The following is a 27711-nucleotide window of genomic DNA, read 5'->3' as shown; positions in this document are numbered from 1 at the left end:
ATATTTTGGATTGTGTATTGCTATCCATAAATTTACACATGTACTTTCATAATTTAATTGTGGTTAGTGAGTTTTTGGCAGCAGTATACAATACACAGATTAAAATTAATTCTGAACTGATGCTAGAAGAAAGATGAGTTCACATATTGCATCTGGATAATAGTGCTGGTTTGTGCCTAAAGTATAGCTTAGCTATTCATATTCCTGGGTAATACCACTGGTAGGCCAGATATGGTGGCTCACATCTATAATCCCAGCACTTTGGGAGACCAAGACAGGTGGATCACCTGAGGTCAGGAGTTTGAGACCAGCCTGGCCAACATTGTGAAACCGCGTCCCTACTAATAATACAAAAATTTTCCAGGTGTAGTAGCACACTCCTGTAATCCCAGCTACTCGGGAGGCTGAGGCAGGAGAATCGCTTGAACCCAGGAGATGGAGGTTGCAGTGAGCCAAGATCGTGCCATTGCACTCCAGCCTGGGCGATAAGAGAGAAACTCCATCTCCAAAGGAAAAAAAAAAGAAAAAAGAAACTGTTAGTAAGCAGAATATTATTAATCTATATGCTTTTACATCATAATGGTTCCTTTTACTTCATGTATTTTTGTTCATGAAATTCTGTAAATCATACAAGCTACAGATGGTGACAGCAGTAGAAATACAAACTTTAGCACACTTGTGTATGCATTAATATGTTCAAAATATATAAAGAATGGTATTTATATAAATAAATACATATAATTATTTGATCATAATCAGAGGTTAACATGGGTTACCTTTTGGGGAGAGGAAATAGGAGAGGTGATATGGTTGGCAGACAAAGAGGGTATGGAGCAGTAATCTCCCGCTGTATTAGTCTGTTTTCACATTGCTGGGCAATATGCAAAAGAAAGAGGTTTATTGGACTTACAGTTCCACATGGCTGGGGAGGCCTCACAATCATGGCAGAAGGTGAAAGGCATGTCTCACCTGGAAGCAGACAAGAGAAGAGAGCTTGTGCAGGGAAACTCCCCTTTTCAAAACCATCAGATCTCATGAGACTTATTCACTATCACAAGAACAGCATGAGAAAGGGCTGCCCCCATGATTCAATTACCTCCCACCGGGTCCCTCCCACAATACATGGGAATCCAAGATGAGATTTGGGTGGGGACACAGCCAAACCATACCATTCCACCCCTAGCCCCTCCCAAATCTCATGTTCTCACATTTTAAAATGAGTCATGGCTTCCCAACCGTCTCCCAAAGTCTTACTTCATTTCAGCGTTAATTCATTTCAGTGTTAACTCAAAAGTCCACAGTCCAAAGTCCAAAGTCTCATCTGAGACAAGGTAAGTCCCTTCCACCTATGGGCCTGTAAAATCAAAAGCAAGTTAGTTACTTCCTAGATATAATGGGGATACAGCATTTGGTAAATACAGCCATCCCAAACGGGAGAAATTGGCCAAAACAAAGGGGATACAGGCTCCATGAAAGTCTGAAATCCAGTGGGACAGTCAAATCTTAAAGCTCCAAAATGATCTCCTTTGCCTCCATGTCTCACATCCAGGTCATGCTGATGCAAGAGGTTGGTTCCTATGGTCTTGGGCAGCTCTGCCCCTGACGTTTTGCAGGGTACAGCCTCTCTCCAGGCTGCTTTCACAGGCTGGCATTGAGTGTCTGTGGCTTTTCTAGGTGCACAGTGCAAGCCATCCATGGATCTACCATTCTGGGGTCTAAAGAACGATGGTCCTCTTCTCACTGCTTCACTAGATGGTGCCCCAGTAGGGACTCTGTCTGGGGGCTCCAAGCTCACATTTCCCTTTCACACTGCCCTAGCAGAGATTCTCTATGAGGGACCCACCCCTACAGCAAACTTCTACATCTTCTGAAATCTAGGTGGAGGTTCCCAAACCTCAATTATTGACTTCTGTGCACCCACAGGCTCAAAGCCATGTGGAAGCTGCCAAGGCTTGGGGCTTGCACCCTCTGAAGCAACAGACAGAGCTGTACTTTGGCCCCTTTCATTCATGGCTGGGATGCAGGGTATGAAGTCCCTAGACTACATACAGCAGAGGGACCCTGGGCCCAGCCCACGAAACCACTTTTTCCTCCTAAACCTCTGGGCCTGTGATGGGAGGGGTTGCCATGAAGAACTCTGACATGCCCTGGAGACACTTTCTCCATTGTCTTGGGGATTAACATTCAGCTCCTTGTTACTTATGCAAATTTCTGCAGCCAGCTTGAATTTCTCCTCAGAAAATGGGATTTTCTTTTCTAGCACATTGTCAGGCTGCAAATTTTCCAAACTTTTATGCTCTGCTTCCCTTATAAAACTGAATACCTTTAACAGCACCCAAGTCACCTCTTGAATGCTTTGCTGCTTAGAAATTTCTTCTGCCAGGTACCCTAAATCATCTCTCTCAAGTTAAAAGTTCCACATATATCTAGGGCAGGGGCAAAATGCTGCTAGTCTCTTTACTAAAACATAAGAAGAATCACCATTGCTCCAGTTCCCAACAAGTTTCTTGTTTCCATCTAAGACCACCTCAGCCTGGACTTTATTGTCCATATCACTATCAGCATTTTGGGCAAAGTCATTCAACAGGTCTCTAGGACGCTCCAAACTTTCCCACATATTCCTGTCTTCTGAGCCCTCAAAACTGTTCCAACCTCTGCTTGTTGCCCAGTTCCAAAGTTGCTTCCATATTTTCAGGTATCTTTTCAGCAGTGCCCCACTCTACTTGTACCAATTTACTGTATTGTTTCATTTTTATGCTGCTGATAGAGACATACCTGAGACTGGGCAATCTGCAAAAGAAAGAGGTTTATTGGACTTACAGTTCCACATGGCTGGGGAGGCCTCACAATCATGGTGGAAGGCAAAAGGCACATCTCACATGGAAACAGACAGGAGAATACAGCTTATGCAGGGAAACTCCCCTTTTTAAAATCATCAGATCTCATGAGACTTTTTCACTATCCCGAGAACAGCACGGGAAAGACCTGCCCCCATAATTTAATTACCTCCCACCCGGTCCCCCCACAACACATGGGAATTCAAGATGAGATTTGAGTGGGGACACAGCCAAACCATATCACCCCCCCCAAAAAAAATCCTGTTTAGATTAAGTTCTCTGTTTATAAATATATGTATATGCATACATGTGCATGCAGAAAATTATAACAGAAAGATAGAGTATTACATATGTAAATATGTATTTTTTATATGTGCTGATTTGTAGAATAACAATTATAAGTGGCATGAGGTGAAAGAAGCAATTTGTTCATAAGTATGTAGTATGATTCCATTTCAGTAAAAATTAACAAAAACATGCTTGTATGTGCATGGGCATATATTAATATGTGCTCATATATATATGCTATACATATATATATATATGTATGCTGATATATGTATGTGGAAGCAATATGTTTGGGATGATACACACCCTTGCAATAACATGAACTACCTCAGGGAGTACTATAGATGACAGAGACAATGGGGGAAGAGGAGCAATGTTACCTTAAAAAAAAATCTTTGCATCCTATTACTGGTTACAAGACGCATATAAAATTATTTTTAAAATTTTAAATAAATATGTTAGCAACCTTTGTATGGATGGAAAATTTTAAATATGCATGAAAATACTGATTGCGTATACCTTTTGCAATTCTGATAGGGATTTTATCCTACATATTTACATATACAAACATTTATGACATTCATAGCACTATTGTTTTAAAGGTGAGATATTGGAAACATCCTAGCTATTTAACTATAGGGTAATGGCTAAATAAGTTTGGCTCATTCAAAGGACACCATGGAAGAGCAAGGCTTTGCATCGTATTTCGATATGAAACTGTTAGAAGCACCTTTATTTTGAATAGCCTCTAAGAAAAAGTTGGATAGAAAGAGTCTAAATGAAATATTCTGATTAATAACAGAACCTATATTATAAGATGGTGAATTTCTGATCAGAAAGGCGAAAAGTTCATCTACAGCTTAAGTGGACAAATTAAATTTTCTATAACATTCATATCTGATAGATTAAATAAACAGGTACAATTTCCTTAAGAAACATGCTTTATAAGCTTTATGGTCACTACATTCTTTAAAGTTAAGAGTTACATTCCTGGGAGATTAAATAAAAACTGCAAAGTTAACAGTTGACTTGCATGAGGAGTTACTTGTTCTTCCTCAGTAAACATTGAAGAGAAAAATAATGTAATATAACAGAAACAGAGCATGCATCTGATAAACATGTAACAGCAAAAGGGAACGCACAGGCCTTTGCCCTACCTGGCTGGTGTCCTTTGTTCATTGTACTTCTGAGGTTGCCAGAATGTAAATGTTCATTTCACTATCTTAACTGAGCAGAGTAATAACCAGAATCAAACTTTGAATTCTAAAAGCTCTTGGATCAAGAAGATTCTGTCTTTCCAACGTTTGCATCAAATAACATTGTGGCCTGTACTATCTTTTTTAATATTAAGTGAAGCTTAATCAAAATTTTAGGTTTAAAATACAAGAGTCATTAAAAAGATATATTGTTAGGTAGAAAAACATGCAGAATAGTATGTTGTTTCATTTGGAGGGGAGGAAAAGAAAATAGAAAATGCTTAATATAACAATTTTTATTTTTATTACTTCATCTAAGAACTTCTCTACAACCACTGATTTTCTTAATTGCTTTCTGAGCAATGTAGAATTTTAGTCACCACTTCACCATTGATTTCTTGTTATTAATCCATTGCCGTTTTCCCAGCTGAAAGAGAAAACTTCCTTTTAATTTTCTAACTCACTTTGAAACAATTTCAACTTACAAAAGTTACAAAAATAGTAGAGATTCCCATATACCCTTCACTGTGTTTTCCTGAATGTTAATATCTTACTATCACTACAATAATCAAAAGCAAGTTATGAGCATCGATACGCTACCATTCACAAAACCAGAGACCTTATTCACATTTTGCCAGTTGTCCCACTGAAGACCTCCTTCTGGGCCAAGATCTAATCCAGGATCCCACATTGCATTCAGTTGTCACCTCTCAGTCTACTTTAATCAGAAGCATTGTTCAGTCTTTGTCTTCCAGGACCTTGACACTCTTGAAGAGTACTGGTCAGTTGTTTTGTAGAATGTTCCTTCACTTGGATTTGTCTTATGTTTCAGCATGGTTAAATTCAGGTTACATATTTTTGGCAGGGATACTACAAGTTGATGTTGCATCCTTCTCTGTGCATCACTTCAGGAGGCACATGACATCCACCTGTGCTTTTACTAGAATGTTAACTTTGTCAGCAGGGTTCTGCCACAATAAAATTACTGTTTCCCTGATGCAGTTAATAAGTAACTGATGGGGAGATAATTTGAAACTTTGTAAATGTCTTGTGTTTTCATCATACTTTAGCTCACAGTTGATCATCCATTATTCTTTTTCAAAATTACAGCTTTATTAATGCACAACTTAGCCACTCATTTAAGTGTACAACTCAATGAGTTTTAATAACATTTATACAGTTGTGCCACAATCATCCCAATCCAGTTTTAGAACACTTTCACCATCCCAAAGAATTCCTTTGTGCCTGTATACAATTAATCTCTTTAGCTTAGGCCCCAGGTAACCATTGGTCTGCCTTCTGTCTTTGTTTATACAATACACTGAATTTTTTCTCATTATTTACTTGCTTGACTTTTTACTCTGAACAAATATTAGTTTATGAGTGAGAAGACAATTTCTAACACATTGTTTGGTATATGACACAGGAAGGACACTGACCAGCCTGGAAGTCAAGAGAAATGATGGATTCTTTAGTGTCAGACTAAACATAAACTTTGAATATTCTAGATATTAGCAGAACCTAAATTATCCAGTTGCCTTAGATCTTCAGTTAATTCATAAAAATAATTCCAATTAAATTATTTCTCTGAATTTATAAAGTCAAAGGCATAACCTTTGATCCTTATAAGCACAAAGCAATTTTGATTTTATCATGTCAACATGCCTTAGAAAAATAGTAAGGTCCAGGGGTTTTGTTTCTTTGTTTTTTTCTTGTTGTCATTTTGTTTTGTTTTCCTTTGGTTTGTTAGTTTTGAAGGCCTTCGCTTTTTGGTTTGCTGTTTAAAATTATTTTCTTCCGGAGCCAATTTTATTAACCCAGTGAAATATAATTTCAAGGACATTGTGTCTTACTCACACCCTCCAAGGTATGTTTTATATAATAAGGCAATGTTGTTAAAATCAGGATAATTTTATTTTTTAAAAATGTATATATCTAGCATCTCTCAAAAGAAAATCCTTAGATCTAGCAGTACATGGCCCAAGTTTCCACAGCTGGAGCAAGTAGTGGCCATCCACTTTACAGAATGTGTTCTTCGCTTTGCCAAGGCCCCACCTATTCCCTATTGAATCACATCACGACTGCTTCATTCTTGTAAGTTCCTTATCTAGCCCTGTTGGCCACTTGAGTTTGTTTACTTATTTATTTATATATAGATTTTTATTTTATATATATATATAATCTGTATAACCACAACCACAGATGTATGCATATTAAAACTTAACTATTTTCCATAGTTAAATTTTGGCAGGGATACTACAAATTGATGTTGCCAATGCCCCACCTATTCCCTATTGAGTCACACCACAACAGCTTCATTCTTGTAAGCTCCTTCTCTAGCCCTGTTGGACACTTGAGTTTGTTTATTTAGGCATAGTAAAGTAAAGCTCACTAATGTTAAATTTACAGGTATCCTCCCCAACACATAAATACCGAATACACTCTACCATTTCTATCTCCCCACACTTCCAACGTTTAATTTTGGTTAGATTATTTCTTTTTCATTATTATGACTATGTAAATAACATCCACAGATGAGCTTTATAGTATCCTCTGATTCTTTTTTCATTCCTACTCAACTCTTTATTTTCCCTGAAATTAATGATCTTATGAGTTATAATTTTTAATGAGTTTTTATTGTAGTTTTGGTTGCATAATACCATGTATTTATCATTAATTCATTCCCAAGCTCTTAAAAAGTTGCTTAAATCTGCTTTTCGTATGTTCAGATGAATCCAGTATTCTTTTAATTTCATTTTCTTCAAGAAATCTATCCTAGGGTCTTGTGATCTGCTCTGTGTTGGAAATTGTTGCCCTTCGTGTTACACGCATAGCTCAGGGATCTTGCTGCAGATTCCCTTTTCTTCTGTCTTGTGCTGAATTCCCTTGATTCCTAAATCCTATGTTTTCCTCTTTCATAATTTATACCTTTGTTTTTTGTGGAGCACATCCTCTAGTAGCTTCCTGAGAAAAAGTGTGCATCGGGTGAACTCTTTGAGACCTTGCATATCTTGAAATGTTTTTAGTGTATACATAGATTCAGTTGATGGGGTAGTTGGTTTAGTAATCAGGCTACATTAGGCTATGCTACAGCAACATGTCCCTAAAGTCTTAGTAGCTTAATATGAGAGGAGTTTATTTCTACTTGCATCCCAGACCAAAGCAGGCCAGCTAACACTCACACAAGGCTACTTTCATTGGGCAGTTCCAGAAGTTGGGAGTCCTTCACTTCAGCTGTCAGAATGAGGGGGTGAGAGTGCGGAGAAGGCATGACTGCTCTTAATTGTGTCAGACTAGAAGTGGCTTCTTATCCCATTCATACTCCTTTTGTGACTATTATTCATACGATCTGGCCTAAGTCCACAGGGACTGGCAAATGTAGAGATGAATATTTGTTTACTTCATATCCTCTGACACAGTGAAGTTGAGATTTCTGGATTGGGATTCTTTTCTTTTTTTTTTGAGATGGAGTCTCATTCTGTCACCCAGGATGGAGTGCAGTGGCACGATCTCGGCTCACTGCAACCTCCACCTCCTGGGTTCAAGTGATTCTTCTGTCTCAGCCTTCTGAGTAGCTGGAATTACAGGCATGCACCACCATGCCTGGCTAATTTTTGTATTTTTAGTAGAGACGGGGTTTCACCCTGTTGGTCAGGCTGGTCTCAAACTCCTGACCTGGTGATCCGCCCTCTGTGGCCTCCCAAAGTGCTGGGATTACAGGCATGCGCCGCCACACCCAGCTAATTTTTGCATTTTTAGTAGAGACAGCATTTCACCATGTTGGTCAGGCTGGTCTCAAAGTCCTGACCTGGTGATCCACCCTCCTTGCCTCCTAAAGTGCTGGGATTACAGGTGTGAGCCACCATGCCCGGCCTCTTTTCTCTTTTGAATGTGGTAGGCACTGCTCCGTGTCTTCCGACTTCCAGTCTCCCAAATTGCTGGTGAGAAACCAGTTTAATTATTGACTCTTGTGTATGACTACTTCCTGTCTTCTGAGCACAGAAACACATAGGATTTTCACTTTGTTTCCAGTTTTTATAGGCTGCATTGTGTCCCCTGCCCCCCATTCCACCGAAATTCACTCAGTGAAGCCCTAACACCCAGTAGTTTAGAATATGGCTGTATTTAGACGTGGGGTCTTTAAAGAGGTAATTAAGGTAAAATGAGGTCTAATGGGCAATTCTTAACCTAATATGACTGGTGTCCTTTTAAGAAGAGGAGACGAGGACACAGACAACACTGACCAAGGGAAGACAGTATGAGGACACAACTAGAAGGCAGCCATCTACGAGCTAAGGAGAAAAGCGTCAGGAAAAAACAAACCTGCTGTCACCTCAATCTTAGACTTCTAGCATCCAGAACCATGAGAAAACAAATTTCTGCTGTTCAAGCCACCCAGTCTGTGGTGTTTTGCTACAGCAGCTCTAGCAAACTAATATATCGGTATTTTAAAATTGCACAAATAATGTGCCTTGAGATGGGTCTAACTCCATTCTTTTTTTTCTTTTTTTTTCACTCAAGTAGTCTCTTACAATCTGAGAACTCATGTCCTTGGATTTTCTTGAATTATTTTATTGATGATTTCCTTTCTTCTCTTTTCTCTGTTGCTCTTTGTGGATCTCCTCTTATTTAGATGTTGGACTTCCTATTTTAGTCCTTTAATTTTTTCTTTTTATTTTCTAACCCTCGTTTTCTATATTTTTGCTCTGCTTACTGGGAGATTGGCTCAAATTTATCATCCAAACTTTCTCTGAATTTTTTATTCTACTATTATATATTGTTCAAATTTCCCAGAGCTCCCTTTTTGTTTCTTGAATGTCCCTTTCTGAAATAGCATAAGACTGTTTCGTAGGTGCAATACAATATCTCCTCTTATGCCTCTGTGGATATTTTTTAAAGATGTGAATCAATTAAAACTTTTCACTTTTTACTTTTATTGGTACATAATAGGTATTTATATTTATGGGGAACATAAGATTTTTTTTTTTTTTTTTTTGAGACGGAGTTTCGCTCTTATTGCCCAGGCTGGAGTGCAATGGCACGGTCTCGGCTCACCGCAACCTCCGCCTCCCAGGTTCAAGTGATTCTCCTGCCTCAGCCTCCTGAGTAGCTTGGATTACAGGCATGTGCCAGCATGCCCAGCTAACTTTGTATTTTTAGTAGAGACAGGTTTCTCCATGTTAGTCAGGCTGGTCTCAAACTCCCCACCTCAGGTGATCCGCCCGCCTCAGCCTCCCAAAGTGCTGGGATTACAGGCATGAGCCACGTGCCCAGCAGGTATTTTAATGCAGGTATACAATGTGTGATAACCAAATCCAGGTAAATGGTATATCCGTCGCCTCAAGCATTTATCCTTTTTTTGTGTAACTAACATGCCAATTATACTCTTTTAGTTATTTTAAATGTACAATAAATTATTGTTGACTGTAGTCACCCTGTTGTGCTAGCAACTATTAGATTTTATTCATTCTATCTAACTATATTTTTGTACTCATTAACCACCCCACCTCCCACCACAACTACCCTTCCAGCCTCTGGTAACCATCATCCTACTCTATCTCCCTGAGTTCAACTGTTTTCATTTTTAGGTCCCACAAATGAGTGAGAACATGTGAAATTTGCTTTTTTGGGCCTGGCTTATTTCACTTAATAAGTGAAATAAGTCCTCCAGTTCCAGCCATGTTATTTCACTTAATAAGTGAAATAAGTCCTCCAGTTCCAGCCATGTTGTTGCAAATGACATTTCTCATTCTTTTTTATGACTGAGTAGTATTCCATTGTGTATACATACCACATTTTAAAAAATCTATTCATCTGTTGATGGACACTTAAGTTGCTTCCAAATCTTGGCTATTATGAATAGTGCTACAGTGAACATGAGAGCGCAGATATCTCTTCGATATACTGATTTCCTTTCTTTGGGGTATATATCTAGCAGTGGGATTGTTGAATTATATGATGGTTCTATTTTTAGTCTTTAGAGGAACCTCCATACTGTTAGTGGCTGTACTCCATACTCATACTCCACAGTGGCTGTACTATGCTCTGTGAATGTTAATAATAGTTTTCTTCTCCCAGCATAGTCTTGGTTAGTTCCAAATTATTTTCTTTGTTTGTTTGTTTGTTTGCTTTGGTCTCTAACCTTTCATGCTGGTAGTTCTCCTCAGATGTCTGATAATCTTTGGTAGTCTATTCAAATTTAGGAGTGAGGTACTCAAAGACCTTATTGGAAGTTCTGATTCCATGAATGAAGCTTCTTGTCCACCAGCTTCAACTGGGTCATCTGGCTGGGCCATTTAGTTGGGTCATTCTTGACATCAGCATCTTTATGTCTTTCCTCTGAAAGTGGTCAGATACCCCAGAGAATAATTTTCTAATCTCTAGTGGTCTGGAATTAGAATGGAGTAAAAGACATGGAGTTCTGTTAGGTTATAAATGTTCCCATAAATTTTCACTACCCCTTCATTTATATTACTGAACTCCATCCCCAAATGTGCCAAATGTTCTCCAGAAAGTAACTTTCTCTATTTACCTTATCCAGCCTCTGCCAGGCTGGGAGAGGGACCATTATCTGGCTACACAGGGTTGAAGAGAGGATGTAGGGATCTAACAACTTCTTCTTATACAGACTTATAACCCAATCCTCCTATTTTTGACCCTACCTTTATCCCCATTTTCAGTGGTATCTGGCATTTGGAAGCTGTTTGGGAGGTCTATGATGTAGTCAGGTACTTCCGAGTTTTCTCCAAGACAAATTTAGGGATCATCTTTCTCAGGTGTGTTACTTCTTGTCTATATGGCTTCTGAATTCCACAACCTTGTTGTTCTTGTCTTCCTTTCTAATTTCATCATCATTGTGGGTTTCTGCCTTAAAAAAAAATCCCTTTACTGTCATTTTATTAGGTTTCAGAAGAAAGCCAAAGTAAGTGCATTTCTATAATTAATCACCTCTACTCAGTAGTCTATTTTGCATTTTTACAAGGAAATGACAAGTTGACTCAGGAGTGTTTGAAGACAAACAGGCCTGCTTTATAATTTTGCTACTGGCCATCCCTACATTCAGTGCACTTGGTCAACAATGATGTCCACAAAACAGAAATTACAACTCTGACTCTTGCTTTATCTGAGGAACCACAGGTCATTCACTTTTACGGTTCACTTGTCAACTGTAAGGGAAACTCTAACTGCTAGTAACTTTAACTATATAGCCAAAAGGATCTTGTAAAACTCTTCCTATCTTCCTAGCTTTAGTCTTTGAATATAGTTCAAGGTTACTACTAACACTCCCCGACACCTGTTTTTCTTCTGAAATACCAAAACCTCCCATTTTTGAGTATTCAGTGTGTGCTAGAGACTGGGATAGGCGCATTTACATGGATGATCCCATTTAATCCTCCCAAAAACTTACAGTGTCTGCGCCAGGTGCAGTGGCTCACGCCTGTAATCCCAGCACTTTGGGAGGCCAAGGCAGGCGGATCATCTGAGATCAGAAGTTCAAGACCAGCCTGGCCAATATGGCGAAACCCCGTCTCTACTAAAAATACAAAAATTAGCCAGGCATGGTGGTGCGCGCCTGTAGTTCCAGCTACTCTGGAAGCTGAGGCAGGAGAATCTCTTGAACCCAGGAGGCAGAGGTTGCAGTGAGCCAAGATCGAGGCACTGCACTCCAGCCTGTGCAACAGAGCGAGACTCCGTCTCAAAACAACAACAACAACAACAACAACAACAAAACCCTTATAGTATCCATGTTATTATCTGTATTTTACAAAGAGGAAAATTGAGGCTCTGAAAAGTTAAAGGATTTCTTCAACTTAACACATCTATTAAGTGGTGAAACTAGGGTTTGAATCCAAGTCAGTCTTACTCCCAACCACTTTCCACTTCATTGTGTTGTCTTAATGATGACTTCTTGCCAGGACTTCTCAAGTGTTCATTTTCATGTCTCCAGCTCATTTGATTACTTTTAGTTCCTTTTTCATTTTCCAATCCAGTCACCTATACTATTTACCCTATGTCAGTGAATGACATCCAGTTGGTTCAGTATTTCAAAATTTCTGGCCCACCTTGTCTTCTCATCTGTATCTGGTTACCTTTTTATCCACCTTAGATATCATTTCCTAGGAAAGATTCCATGACCTCCCAAGGATTGACTTTGTACTTTTCATGTGCTCTGACATCACAAACAGAATCCTCTTTGCCCTATCAAAGTAGTAATTACCAGGTATAGAAATTATCTGTTTGCTTCTCTATTCCCCAACTACACTAGGCTCCTAAGGACTTTGGCAATATTCATCTTATTTATGAGTCATATCTATAGCCTAGCACAGTGCCTGGCACATAGCAGGTGCTCACTACATATTTTGTTGAATGAATGCATAAATGAATGAGGTTACACACGTACCTCTATGACATAGTTTGGATATTAGTTCCCTCCAAATATCATGTTGAAATTTGATCCCTAATGTGGGAGGTGGGGCCTAGTTGGAGGTGTTTGTGTCAGGGGTCAGATCCCTCATGAGTTGCTTGGTGTCATTATGGTAGGATTGAGTGAATGCTCACTCTTAGTTCCTGTGGGATCTGGCTGCCTAAAAGAGCATGGCACTCCTCCCCTCTCTCTTGCTCCCTCCCTTGCCATGTGACATGCCTGCTCTGCCTTGGCCTCCCCCCATAATTAGAAGCTTCATGAGGTCCTCACCAGAAGTAGATGCTGATGCTATGCTTCTTGCAGAGCCTGAAGAACCATGAGTCAAATAAATGTCTTATTTTATTAAATTACCCAGCCTCAGATATTCCTTTATAACAATGCAAAATGGATTAAGACACTCGTATTTATTAGTCCATTCTCACAGTGCTCGGCGATAAAGAGGTTTAATTGACTCATAGTTCGGGGAGGCCTCAGGAAACTTACAATCATGGTGGAAGGGGAAGCAAACACATCCTTCTTCACATGGCAGCAGCAAGGAGAAGTGCTGAGCAAAAGGGGGGAAAGTCCTGGATAAAAACATCAGATCTCATGAGAACTCACTCACTATCAAGAGAATAGCAGCATGGGCTAACCGCCCCCATGCAATTCAAGATGAGATTTGCGGGGGACACAGCCAAACCATATCACACTCTGTCTGAATTATTAATAAAATATTTTCTAACCTAAAGTAATGTTCCAATGATATTTTAGCATTTGCCAAATAGAGTTCCATAAAAGAAAAATCTTTAGTGCATATTATTTATTATTCAGGGTGTAGATACTATTTTAACTTCCACATTCTAAATTATAGCATAGGTATCAATCTATGAAGTAGGTGCTGACAAGTTATCAACATTACTGAATTTTATGGTGAAGTTTTAAATTTGAATTTTTATTCAAACATAAATGAAAAGACCATTTTATTCTCAGGTAAAAAATCTATCATGCTTTGATGCTTTTCACTTTAATTGAAAAAAAAAAACTCACTATATAAAGTACAATGCAAGAAATATTCAGAAAAATATTCCTGATCTCCAGTTGCTATTGTACCTAGATTTTTCTTGGGACCTATGTGGTAAAAGTTATCATGATTCTTGAAGAAATAGAAGTTCATACAACTGCTATCAGAATTTATATAAAATGTTTCTCAGAAAATGTGGTTTCTCCAGCTTGAACATTCTATAACTCTAAGCCAAATTGAAAGAGCAGATTGATGGGATAAAACACAAAGTATGGAAATAAATAATAAACTGCTTCCCTGAAAAAGCCTACCTCTGCACATTGTTTACAAATTGGAAAAAAATCCAACTTCTGTGTTCTGATATTCAACGCAAGTCATTAGAGTAAGGTGAGAATCTTCCTGTGGATTCAGATTGAAATCAGGGATGGTGTAGGGAGGCCATAGTCAACCTTTGAGCTACCCTTGAGGGAAGAAATTAATTGATCAAATATTAACTGCCCAAGTATATTCATAGGATGGCCATCCAGTAATGAGAATGAACAGTCTCCAACTAAAGGCAACAATATAGATGAATCTCAGAAACATGATATTGACCAGACAGAAAAGATTCCACTTACATAAACTTCAAAAGAAGATAAAACTGATCTATGACATTAATAGTCAGAATATTCATTATCCTTGAGGGAACTAAACTGGGAAGCCACATGATAGGGCATCTGGAAGCTAGTGATGTCTTCTTTCTTGATCTGTTACATTGGTGTGTTTATTTCATTAGATTTATTGAGCTATATACATTTACCACCATGTACTTGTCTCTGTATATGTTTTGCATTGAAATAAATTTTACCAATAAAATAATAAAGCAAAATAAAGCATTAACTGCTTACTGTTTTCAATAATATGCTCCTCTCTCCAAGAGGCCCCCAATACAGGTGAAAGTGCCCTGAATTATGACCCCAAATATGGCCTAATGGCAGGATATCTGAAACTATAGTAACAGGATGTTGGAAAAAAAAGTTTCCCTGGGATAATCAATTACAACAAAAGGGATATTCCAAAACCAGATCACCATATGCAGACCTTATCATGAAAATTCTGAGAACCATTTCCATGACTATTGGATTCCACCAGATTTTTGAAGATATTTTTGTGGGGAGGATTTTATCAAGGAGAATTCCCACTTCTGCTTATAGGGAAGAAAAATGAGGAAGGGCTGCTACTTCTTCCAAGGCTTCTTATGACACCTTTCAGAAAGCTTAAATTACCATGTTCATGACCTTAAATGGAGCTGGGAGACCCAGAGGATGCTGCCTGACTCTGGCCCAACGATGCTAAAGTAGCCTAGGGCACCAGGGTAAGGTGGTATTGGAATCAGCAAGGCTTCTCAGGCCAGGAAAGTCATGAGCATTTTCAGTACAGCAGATGTGTGCCATGTGGGAGAGATCCAGCCAAGGGTCATTTGGGGTTCTGTCCAGTACAATCACTTAGAGAGCGGAGGGCCCTACCAGCAGGAAACTAGACGGGGGCTAGAGATGCGTCACAAGTAAACACCAAGAACGCATGCAACTAGAGACGCATGAACCAGGTACAATGACCTATAGGAGAGAAGTCTTCTGGAAAACAGTCTTCCAAAGAACCCAAGCAAGCCCCAGGAAAAGCGTCAGTTTTGAACGACCACCAGGCATAGAATGTGCAAAACCAGATTACATCAGTGTCCATTCTGTAAGAGCTTTCTTGTTCCTTACCATTCCTCCAACAACAAGAAGTCAGAAATGGTGGGCCAGCTGAGATGGGAGAAGAAAAGAGATATGGCACAAAGTGGAGAGAAGACACCGACCATACCTCCTTTCCTCTCTTTCCCACCACAGGTGGACGGCCAAAAACACACTCCAACTGGGGGAAGGTTTGCCATAAAAGATAAGGTGGAGTTTTGATTATTATCTTGGCTAGTAAAAGTCATGGGGTCTGCCCACTATTGTATGGGAGGGGCGAGGATTACACCTACTTAATGCACTTTGAAGAGGCATTGGGAAACCATAATAAAGATGTGGGGTTTTTTTTCTTTTCTTTCTTTTTTTCTTTCTTTTTGTTTTGTTTTCTTTTTGAGACAGGATCTGGCTCTGTGGCCCAGGCTGGAGTGCAGCGGCACGATCACAGCTCACTGCAACCTCTTTCTCCTGGGCTCAAGCCAACCTCTCACCTCAGCCTCCCAAGTAGCTGGGACTACAGGCACATGCCACCACCATGCCAGGCTAATTTTTTTATTTTTATTTTTTGGTAGAGATGGGGTTTTGTCTCATTGCCCAGTCTGGTCTCAAACTCCTGGGGTCAAGTGTTCTGCCCCCATCAGCCTCCCAAAGTGTTGGGATTACAGGCATGAGCCACAATGCCCGGCCAAGATGTGTTTTGATTTTACCTACTAGTAATGCATTCACTGTATGGGTTACATAGACATTTACATTAGTACACTCAGTTTTTTAAAAGTTTATTGCTGAACGATGATCTACTCCTGGAGAGAGAACCATTTCGGCATCTTAAGTTCACAGTATGCCTTCCTATACCAGCACTAAGCTCCCCTCTGACCCTGTGCTTTTCCCTCTGAGCTCTGTTCCCCATGTTAGGCACCCTACCTCTCAAAATACCTACTTATTTGACCCTGTGCTTTCCTTCTGAGCTCTGTTCCCCATGTTAGGCACCCTACCTCTCAAAATACCTACTTAACTGCCATTTTTGCAAACGATTCCTCTCAACTTTGTTCGAATAATCCAAGCTAAAATTCAAGCTAATAAAGGTTTTTAATCACATCTTTTAGGAATATTTTCCTTTTATTTCATGACTCTCAAGCAATGGTTCTCAAACTTTGATACATAACAGAATCACCTGAGGAACTTGGCATACCTGTAAAGGCCAATGCTTCATTTACTTCAATGAGTCTGGGTCTTTGTGTTTGTTATCAGTTCTCCAGGCAATTCTGATACTGCCAAAGTTTGAGAGCTTCTGTCTTAAAAGACACAAATTGCTAATAGGTGGGACACAGATTTGGAGATATGGCAGTCATGTTGCCTTGATCTAACATCCAGAGTTGACCTCTTACTCTACACCATCATCATGCTGCTACATAGTTCACAAGAATCACAGAGATCATGCAGTTGGATTGTGTCATGGTATCATAACCAGTCTCTGCTCCAGACCGGTCAATTGCTCCAGCCCAGTCAATTGAGAGTGATGAACAAGAGCAGCATAGCTTGCTTTTCCCTCTCTGAAAATGTCCTGGTGTTTGTCATGGTCTCTGAATTGTTATGATGTTATGTAGGGAAGTGAGTTGGGGTGGAGTGAGCCAGAAGGATATTGAAGAATACTGAAATGGGAAAAAGGCATTTCAAAATATTATATGAAATTTGGTCTGATGCTGAGAGATAGCAGGGACCAACAGCATTTCTAAAGATTCTATAAACCTGCCTGGGCTTTGTTCTCCAAATGATTCAAAGTATTTAGGGAGATTATAGTTACTTAAAGAGAGATGCCCCAAAGTAGTCACATTATTACATAAAAGATGAACATAAATCAATAAGAAAAACACTAAGGCCCTAATAGACAAGTGGGAAATGACATAAACAGACACAAAAGAAAATACAACTATGTAGTGAACTAACACGGAAAAATATTCAACTCACCTAATAAACACTTACATAAAAATATTTTGAAATGTACTTGTAGCTTATTAAAGTTGCAAAAATGAAAAAAACTCAACGAGGGTTCTATGAAATAGAATTTCTTATAACATTGCTTATAAATTGGTACAAACCAACAAAAAACAAAATTATGTTTGTAGTATTTTATCTTTAATTTTTTATCTTGAAAACATACACACCATGAATTTCTGCTTACTTTTCGTCTAGATTCACCAATTGTTTTATTTTATTATTATTATTATTTGTAGTCTGATTCTAATAGAAATTACTAATAGCAGCAGCAGCAGCATCATTACTGATGACCCCCTAAGAGTAAGTTGTAGACATCATACTGTTCTGTCCCTTTTGCCCTAAATAATTTAGTGTGTATCTTCTAAAAATAAAGATATTCTCTTTCATAAATGTATTGCTGGAAAAAAGGGGCCTGATTCAGACCCCAAGAGAGGGTTCTTGGATCTCATGCAGGAAGGAATTCAAGGCAAATTGCAGAGTGCAGTGAGAAGAGAGTTTATTGAAAGTTATTCAGTTACAGAGTAGAGCATCCTCAGAAAGCAAGAGGAGGAATGCACCATATTTGTTTTAAACTCTTCTTATATAGGGGTCTTATCTAAGTAAAAGTAAGCTAAGTTATATCTACATGTGGGTGGGCTGACAGCATGACAAAATTTAGTAGTTTGTTGATTTAAAGAACATTACCCTTAGGCATTTTAGTGTGTAAACCCATCAAAACATGACTATAATCACCTTAAAAGCATACATTGTTATGTAATATTGAGGTATCTAGACATTCTGCTGTTGGAGGAATTTGTCCTTGCAAGCATTACTAAACTGCTTCCTTAGCCATATGGCTCTAAAGCAACCCAAATGTCAACTAGTAATAAAAATCACAGCCAACATGTCCTGAGAGCATACTCAATATCTAGTAATATGCTCTGTGTTTTATGTATATTATCTTAATTAATCTTTTTAATAAAAGGTATGGCAGCCTCTTTTCACTGCCTACACAACTCTTCTCCCCTTTGTTCCTCTTTTGTTTTGGCAGTTGAAGAAAATGAACTGAGCCAACCATGGGTTACCCACTTTTCTCAGTCAGATACTCTTTCTTTCCCAGCATCCCTTGCAGCTCAGGATGAGCATCTGACCCATTTCTGGCCAGTGACCAATATAGACAAATTTCCTGGAGGACTTCTGGGAAAGATGGAACCTCCCATGGAGAAAGCCCTGGCCTCTTCCTTTCTTCCATTTTGTGATGCTGTGGCTGCTTGGAGTCATGGGAGCCATCTTTTAGCCTTGAGGTCATAAGAGTGACAACCAAAGGCCCATGTGCTGAGGATGGCAGAGGGAAGGGAAAGAAAGAACCTCAGTTCATATGGCACTGTTGAGTGGCTGGCCCAGTTCTGGACCATCTCATCTGCTTTACTTAGATAATAAATTTAGATGTTTAAGCCACTTTCAATTGGACTTTCAGTACGTTGCTGCTATAGACATTACTAATGGATACAGGTAGTGATAATAATAGAAATTATTATCACTTAGCAGAAGTGCTTTATATTATTTAATCTTTATAACCATCCTATGAAAAAGGTACCACTATTAAGCCCATTTGACGGGTAAAGTTGAATACAGAGACATTAATAATGTGCCAAAAGTCACATAGCTCATAAGGAAAAAGTTAGATGCGAATCCAGGTGTTTGGACTTCAGAGTTCAAACTCTCAACCACTGCATTATCCTGCCTCCTCCTAAGCAAGGACATGGCCATGTACATTATGACATATATGGCCAATGGAAAATTAGTAAATACATGGTGAGAAAGAGTCAGTTGAAATGCTCATAAGAAGGTATAATTATTTCATTTATCTGCTTTCTTGTGCTCAATTTTACTAGTCAAGTCTCTTTGTAGCTTACTAATTTAAGCAAAAAAAAAATTATCAGAAGGCAGAATAGTGGAGTTGTCATAAGGGCAGACTTTAGGGTCAAACCTCCTGTGTTTCAATCCTGATGCCACTAATTACAAGCTAGGTAACCTTAGGCAGTTTTCTTAATCTGTGCCTCAATTTCCTCCTCTGTAAAGTGGAGGTAATGACAATGCATTTCATATTTGTAAAATGAAGATAGACTGAAACAATGTATTCTTAAATAATACTTGGCATACAATAACTAATCAATCAGTATTCGCTTTTGATCAGGAATCTTTCTCTTTTTCCTTCTTCTCGGCTCTGCCTTCTTCCCGTCTCAGGCAGCTACTCTGGTGGTGGCTAAAAGGCCACAAAATGTCCAGGCTCTCATCCTCTTCTATTTCATTTGCAACAAAATGAGAAAGTCTCCACTGCAAATGGTTCCAGCAAGAGTTCTGGGTTTGAGGCTTACTGACTTTTATTGGTCCTCTGACTTAATTATGAAGGAGAGGATGGCCATGCTCTGACGAGCCAGACTTAGTGGACCAGAATGAAAGCCACTGTGAGAACAGTGATATTTACAAAGAAGTGATATTTATAAGAAATAAATGGCAGACCTTGGTAGGTGATTAGATCTGAAGCACACAGGAGGAAAAAAAGTTAGAGCTGACGTATTTCAAAAGTTCAGAGAGAGGCAAGCAGATGGAGTCATTCCAAGATACATGCCTCTGTGATCCAAAGACGGTGTGACTTACTCAGGATCACACAATTAGCAAAAAGCTGAAGCCAGAACCCAGATTTCCTGCTTTTCCCTCCACTGGATGACTCCAAAGTTTTAAACCTGGAAAATGAGGAAGTAGTGTGCCACCACCGACCCCCCAAAAAATGGGTGATTATGGAGAGATAGCTAGCTTCCAGTTAAGTAGGGTAGATGGAGAATTTTAGTTTTATATTGGAGTTTGAAGATATTAAGAGTACAGAAATCTGGGAAATAGGCAAAACTTTAGGATAGGAAATGGCTCTGCCCTTACTAGTTTGTAATCTTGGTCAAGTCACTTAACTTCTCTAAGCCTCAGTTTCTCCAGTTGCAAAGAGGTGTGTGTGGGGGGGTTAATGTTATTATTTAATAGTTGCTATGAATTAATTTTTATAAAGGACTTGGAGCAGTACCCGGTACGAGATAAGTGTTATTTAGTTGTTTGTTAAATAAAATAGGTAAGATGCAATGTAAAGAAAGAGGTTGGCTTTCTGGGGAGGTAAGAAGAAGATGTGGGGAAAACTAGAGAATTTAGGATAATTGATGTATGGTCTGAGATAGAAGTCAAGGGAAGAGTTGTATGAAGATGAAAAACAAAATTGAATGACACAAAGATACAGAGAAACAGGAAGGCCAAGAGAGACCATCAGATGCGGAAAGAAGGAGGCCTCCCAGAGTTCTCTCTGGACAGAAGGCTGATGGAAAACGAGAGGCAGTGAGAATAAGGAAGAAAGGCACTTGGATGGCTATTTGCCAGTGATATGTGAATGTATCTAACAGCAGATCAAACTTGAAAATAGGCATTTGACTAAATTAATGGATAACACATTCATGGTGAATTGTTAAAATAGTGTTAAGGAAATCTGGAGACAATTCTAACCATCAGGAAATTGACAGCACAGAGGATAATAATGCTGGCCTAACCTTCATGGTTAGGTACCAAATACTAAATCTACTGCAGTATGATCTGAGGCAAGATGGAAGATTTTATGATTCCCACATTCACCCAAAAAGTTTCCTTGATTGCAAATGCTGAAAATTTGAGATGCTTTCATTACATTTTATTTATGTTTGTGTGAAACCAGTATATTTTTGTTCTATATGAAAGTATATGTCATAAACATTTAGAAACTCAGAGGAGTTCATCTGAAAGGCTGACATAGTACACCGTGGACCGAAGCCTCTGGGGCAAAAACATAGATGTTTTCTATGTATCATCCATCATTCGTTGAGTCTCAGTTTGAAGAAGTACTTACACGTTTGTTCTCTTTGTATTTTGCTATCCAAATGTTTGCTCATAAATTCCAATGTAGTAAATAAGGAGAGTTTTGAAAGTCAGAAACTCTAAATTTCAAAAAAGCTTTATTTTTCTTTGGGTTTGTTTTCATATGTAGTCTATTGTAGTCTATGCAGTGAACTTTGTCTTATATGCTTAAAAGGGCACTGATATTTGGTGGGCATTGGGGGGCGGGGAGTTACCTAACCAGTACTGAAAAGTTACTAAACTACCTGACACAGCTGAAACCAGAAAGGAAGGCTATATCAGGAAGAGACTGAATATAGTCCTTAGGCGGATTTTAGTATTAGGTTACAAATTGGGTTGTATTGGACTGGCACTGTCCAATAGGAATATAATGAGGCTCACAAATGTGAGCCACATATGTGATTTTACATTTTTAAAAATGCAAACCACATTTTCAAGAAGGAAAAACAAACAGGTGAAATTAATTTTAATAATTTTTTTATATCCAAAGTATCATTTAACATGCAATCAACATGAAAATCATTAACAAGACATTTTGCATTATTTTTTCTGCACTGTCTTTAAATTCCAGTGTATATTTTACACACCCAGCAGTTGGCAATTCAGACTAACCATAATGCCAAGTGGTCAATAGCCACATGTGGCTAGTGGCTATCATATTAAATAGTGCAGGTTTGAACCAAAAATACTTTGCTTTAGTTGGTTTTTTTTTGTTTGTTTGTTTTTTTCAGACGGAGACTTGCTCTGTCGCCAGGCTGGAGTGCAGTGGCAGATCTCGGTTCACTGCAACCTCCGCCTTCCGGGTTCAAGTGATTCCCGTGCCTCAGCCTCCCAAGTAGCTGGGACTAAGGCGTGCGCCACCACGCCCAGCTAATTTTTCGTATTTTAGTAGAGACGGGGTTTCACCACGTTGGCCAAGATGGTCTCGATCTCCTGACCTCGTGATGCGCCCGCCTCGGCCTCCCAAAGTGCTGGGATAACAGGCGTGAGCCACTGCTCCCGGCCTGCTTTGGTATTTTTTAAGAGCAAGTTGGTAAATGGAGGCATTATATGGAGAGTGCTCTACTAGATATATAGCACAGGTTAGAGCAGAATGCTGGCAACTTGAAATGAACACGGGCTTTTCCACTCCAGTCAACACTGGGACTTTTCTGTTTTTATCTTGAGTTTGAGGCTGGGCTTCTTAGCAGACCTCAGTCTGAAACTGAAATAAACCTGGACGCAGTGTACCCTTGAATCGCAAGAATGCCGCATTCAGTGTTTGTCCAGAGAAAAGCATTCAAGCCAGGTTGTAACGAAAACATTTTTTGAGAACTCATAATGTTTATTCCTTGTTTGAATCCATTATATTTATTTAGTGTCTCAGGAAGGATGATGGGCATATTGCTTGCAAAAGTTGATTTGAATCCTGATAGATTCCACTAACTTTTTTTTCTTTTTCTTTTTCTTTTTTTTTGGCTGCCTTCTTCGAGAATGGTGTCAACCCTTAATAACACCTAGCCTTAAGAATCCCTGGGTTGATTCCCCACCTCGCCAACTTTGTGGGGCTCCGCCAACTTTGTGGGGCTCCCCTGACTTGCCCACATTCCCTGGCAGCCTCGCAGCTTCGGGCAGATGGAGTTTCCGGCCTGCGCTCCGTGGTCGCCTGTCGTCCGCCCGCGCTCCTTTCTGCGGAGGTCAGCGGCCCCGGGCAGAGCGCGCCGTCTGCCCCAGTATCCGGAGGCCAGTTCCGCGCTGGGTCCACGCCCTCCTCGCCCGCCGCTGCCTGCGTGCCAGGCCGGGTGGCGGTGCTGGCCGTCGCTGCTCGGAGCTTGGGCCCTCCCCCGGGGTGATTTCAGCTTAGAAGGTGGAAATGCGGAAGTTTCCAGCTGCGACTGACAGATGAGGTTTGCGCTTGGCTTGGCATGTTCCGCGGCTACTTTGCGGCGCGCCGGGCCTCCGCTTTCCGCACCCCACGACCCTAGAAGCCACCGAACCGCCGGCGGGCCATGGCCACTCTGCCGAGCGCAGAGCGCCGCGCGTTCGCGCTCAAGATCAACAGGTAAGACGCCCCCCGCGGCGCGGCAGGTCGCGGCCGGACAGCCCAGCACTGGCTTGGCGCAGAGCATCGCTGCAGGGGCCGAGGCCGGACAAGTCCATTCGCGTCCGCGGCGGGGCGCGCCTGAGACCTGGGGCGCCCGGTTCCCGAGGCTGCGGCGGTGGAGCCGCTGGACGCGCGGTGGCTCCTGCGCTGGGCCCGGCTAGGTCCTCCCCAAGAATCTCGGTGCTCCTGGATGTCCTCAGCCACCGGGGATCCCTTCCCCGAACAACCTCGCCCGCTCCGCCCTCCAGGTTCTTACAGGTGGCCGGGTCCCAGGAGGGTGATAGGCGCCGGGGTAACCGTGTTGGGCACGCCACGGAGTGTCTCATAAACGGCTCCTTCCTTTGAGGCAAGTCTGAGCGGGGGGGAAGAAGTGAAGTGGCTGAAATGAGAGTTGCGTTTGAGGTAGGCTGCAAGACTTCTGTTGTCCTGAGCAAGGCTCTGTCCTCTCCTGCTTCATTATTCCAGAAAGAGTTTGGCTCCTGGTGGCATCGCTATTTTTATACGCTGGTCCAAAGGAGCCATGAAGTGGAAAAAGTGATTTTTAAAAAATCTCCACTTAAATAAACCAAAAGAAATGGCCTGTGGCTGACATTTTGAGATTTACAGGACTCCAGCAAAAAAACTAAGGACTGGGGGATCCCAACTCACCATCCAATTCCTAATCAAAATTGCACAAACTAAATGCTCAAACTAAATTGCACAAACTAAATTGCTCAAAGTTCTCAGTAAAGGTGCTTTAACTGCAGTTTTTCCTCCACTGAAAACTGCTGACAAGTAGTTGGGACATTTTTGTCTTGCCCTGAGAAAGCTAGACTGTCTAGTTAAAAGATAATAGGAAACTCATTCTGAAGTGTCAACTTATTCTATTGCGCACAGGGCTGTCCGATTTGTTAATCTTCATTTAGCTGAGCCTGTGAAAGGTGGATTCCACCGTAGGTTCATCTTTGTGCTGTTAGTGTGTGAAGAGGTTTGAATAAGGAATTAAAAGCCCAGAAAAACAAGGCGGTAAGGTCTTCTAGAGGGCATATTGAGCTTTATTGACGATTTTATTTCCACTTGATATGTAACTGCCAGCAAACTGTTTCTCTTACCTTACTATTTCGTCATCTGTAAAATGAGTTTAATTATTTATGTATATTGCATATTAATGTTGGATGCCAAAATGTACTAGGTCAAAAGGCATAAAAAGGCTGGGTGCCGTGGCTCACACCTCTAATCCCAGCAATTTGGGAGGCCTTGGGAGGATTACTTGAGCCCAGAGTTTGAGACCAGCCTGGGCAACATAGTGAGACCCCTGTAGCTACAAAAAAAATAATTTTAAAACATTAGCCAGGTGTGGTTGCATGCACCTGTAGCCCCAGCTATTCAAGAGGCTGAGGCAAGAGCATCGCTTGAGCCCAGGAGGATCACAGCTGTGATCATGCCACTGCACTCCAGCCTGAGTGAGAGAGTGAAACCCTATCTCAAAAAACAGACACACACACACAAAAAAGCAAAAACAAGGCATGAAGTATATCAGGGATCTCCCTATGAGATTTTTTTTCTACATTAGGGTTCATAGCTGTTGCATGCCAGGAGGGGCAATTCGTTCAGGGAATATAGGGAATCAAACTGAAGTTACTGATGGGTGTATTATTTGCCATAGCTACTGATCCTCTGTCTCTGTGAATTTTAGGTCAGGAAGTGTGACTTGGGCAGAAAGATGTTAGAAACTATGGGGTTGGGCAGGGTTGATCTGGGGTGAGTGGCCAAGACCTGGACTAATCCTATAGACAGTCTTGCAAGCAACTGCAGGGTCGGTGTCACCTGGGGGTTAAGAATAAAGGCCCTGGTTAGTGTCTGATCTGCTTGCAAATTGGCTGTCTGCTACAAAGTCACTGAGCAACACTGGACATGTTACTTAACTTCTCTAAGCTTTGGTTTCTTTATGTGCCGAGTAGAGATGATTGTAGTACCTACTTATGACTGTGGGGAGGATTAAATGAATAATAGGCACAAAGTCTGAATTGCCAAGTGCTGGATGTGTAAAATACACATTGGAATTCAGAGACAGTACAGAAAAAATAATGCAAAATGTCTTGTTAATGATTTTCATGTTGATTGCATGTTGCTTGTGGTGTCTGGCTCAGAATAAATGGTAAATAATTCTTAGTTACCATCATTAACATGAACAATCAGCTTCATTGCTGTCATCATCTCCATCATCACCATCTTTGAGAGCCTAAGATAGAAAGGTAGGAAGGAAAGCTGAAGTTGGAGAGCTTCAGGCTGAGATCAGTTTGGGTTAGGTATGGAGATGCCAGTGGCTGGCTGGGAGCTTTCTTGGGGCCAATGTTTCCCCTCCTGTGCCTTCCATCTGGTGCTGAGAACACAAAACACATTCAATGGAAGAAAATATGTGATGAAATCTGATCAAGAAGAGCCCCCTCAAGTTAAATAAAGTATAAAAGGTTCTATAATCCTCAGACAAGAAAATGGATTGGAAATTCCTATTCTTAGAGTTCTGTTTTCCTTTTTGAAGCACTCTGTGTATTGTGTGGGAGAGTTATGCTAAGGAACTTGGCAGAAATTATTATTCAAAGGAGCAGATTAATAAGGACATACCTAGTATTAATATATCATTTAATTTCACCATTTATTGTTTACTTATTGTGTCCCAGACACTATATTATACAGTTAATGGATTTTATGATTAAATTCTCACAAAAAGCCTATCAAACTCATGAAGTCTTGTACGGAAGAGGAAAAGAAATCTTGGAGATACAGCTGCACAAGGCCATGTAATTTTTTCAAGACCATACAACCAGCAATGGCAGAGCTGGGATTGCAAACTGCTCCAAAGACTGTGCTCTTAATTGGGCCTATTGTTATTTTGATGCATGTATCCCAAGAATTTCCTTTAAAGCAAGAGGGGAATTAATTCTTAAAATATCATCATTTTGGTAGCAGCATTGGCAAAGTGTTCTGTTTCTGATTAGTGTTTAATATATAAACATTAACAATGTGATGTTTTGCAATGTTGAAGGTGGAAAAGAAATGTTTTCCCTTACATGCCTATTATTTTTTTTAAATAGATCAAATTCCAAAAATAAGACTGTGTTGAAATATGGCCATTAGTACATTCAGCATGTGCTCATGTTTTTCACCTTACTACTCAGCATGGTGTAAACTATCCCTTAAAAATATTTGTGGGATAAAACCAGTGTGCTTCCTGTTAATGAAGTATTCAAATCTGATATATTAAAAATATTATTTGTAAAGAGTTCAGTTCTGTACACACCAGTCTCCAGAAGGAGTGAGCAGACTATCTCACAGTCTGAGAAGAAGCCCACAGTCTTTAAATTCTGTTGGCACTGGCCTCTCATGCGCTTATAAATTCTAAATTTCATGTGTTATAAGTCATCATATGGGACTTGTTTGGTTTTGAGTGCCAAGTGTAATTGTATAACTTGTTATGGTTAAGCATTTCGCTAGAACCCGCAGCTCAGGAAGATATAAGAGAAGGGACCCATCACTGAATGTTTCTGAGGTAGAAAGGTGAAATTAATTTTCTTGTAAGTGCTGTATACTTGTCTTCATTTCCATTTTATTGTTGCTGACTTGCGTGCCAAGGAAAGACTAGATCTTAGGCAGTTCATAATAACGTTTGCGTTTGGGATTTCAGGGGCTGCTGCATTAAATGTCATAACACGGTACTTGTAGGAACATCTAGTCTTGTTAATTGCCTTTTTTCTTACTGGAATTTAGTGCCTTTGTAGATTATAAAAATTATTACTAGTACTCTGAAAATTTATTAAACAAAATCTTAGTGTCTTTCAAATACAGAATAGATGTAAAATTTGATCAAATATTCAAGTAAAATAAGAACCTTGGATAAAGAGGACAAAAGTGTAGAATGCAGAAAAAAACATTAACCCTCTTGTGAATAGTCAGGATTGAAAGGAAGAAAAAATAATGGCTTACACTTCTAGAATGCTTTCTGTGTGGCAGAGACAGTTCTAAATATTTACATATCATAACTCATTCACCTCTATGAAATAGGAGCAATGACTATCTCCATTTTACAGATGGAGAAACTGAGTGCAGAGAAGCTATAGAAATTGTCCAAAGTCACAAACAACTAATTAAGGTCACAGCTGAGATTCAAATGCAGGCAGCCTGGCTCCAGAATCTTCTCTTTTAATCATTATACCATGCTGCCATCTCAGTTTTATTTTAAAATAATAAGTAACATTTATTGATTATTTAGTACGTGCTACATATTGAGCTAAG

The 27711-nt window shown here is 39.9% G+C and overlaps 1 protein-coding gene across 2 annotated transcripts in view; it reads left to right on the top strand.

Moving 5' to 3' along the window:
- The first annotated feature begins 23114 nt into the window (after nt 1-23114).
- The window catches only part of DOCK8 (dedicator of cytokinesis 8), a 249849-nt gene continuing 245252 nt past the window's right edge, over nt 23115-27711 (top strand). For both annotated transcript variants that reach the window (XM_024252561.3, XM_024252560.3), the window contains exon 1: nt 23115-23397. In XM_024252561.3, coding sequence (XP_024108329.3) covers nt 23345-23397 — 53 coding nt within the window. In that variant the 5' untranslated portion in view covers nt 23115-23344. The remainder of the gene's footprint in view (nt 23398-27711) is intronic.

The sequence above is a fragment of the Pongo abelii genome, chromosome 13 (genome assembly GCF_028885655.2).
Source record: "Pongo abelii isolate AG06213 chromosome 13, NHGRI_mPonAbe1-v2.0_pri, whole genome shotgun sequence".
NCBI classification, from domain to species: Eukaryota; Metazoa; Chordata; class Mammalia; order Primates; family Hominidae; genus Pongo; species Pongo abelii.
Note: the sequence above shows the minus strand (reverse complement) of the source record. Positions and strands in the feature narration are given on the sequence as shown.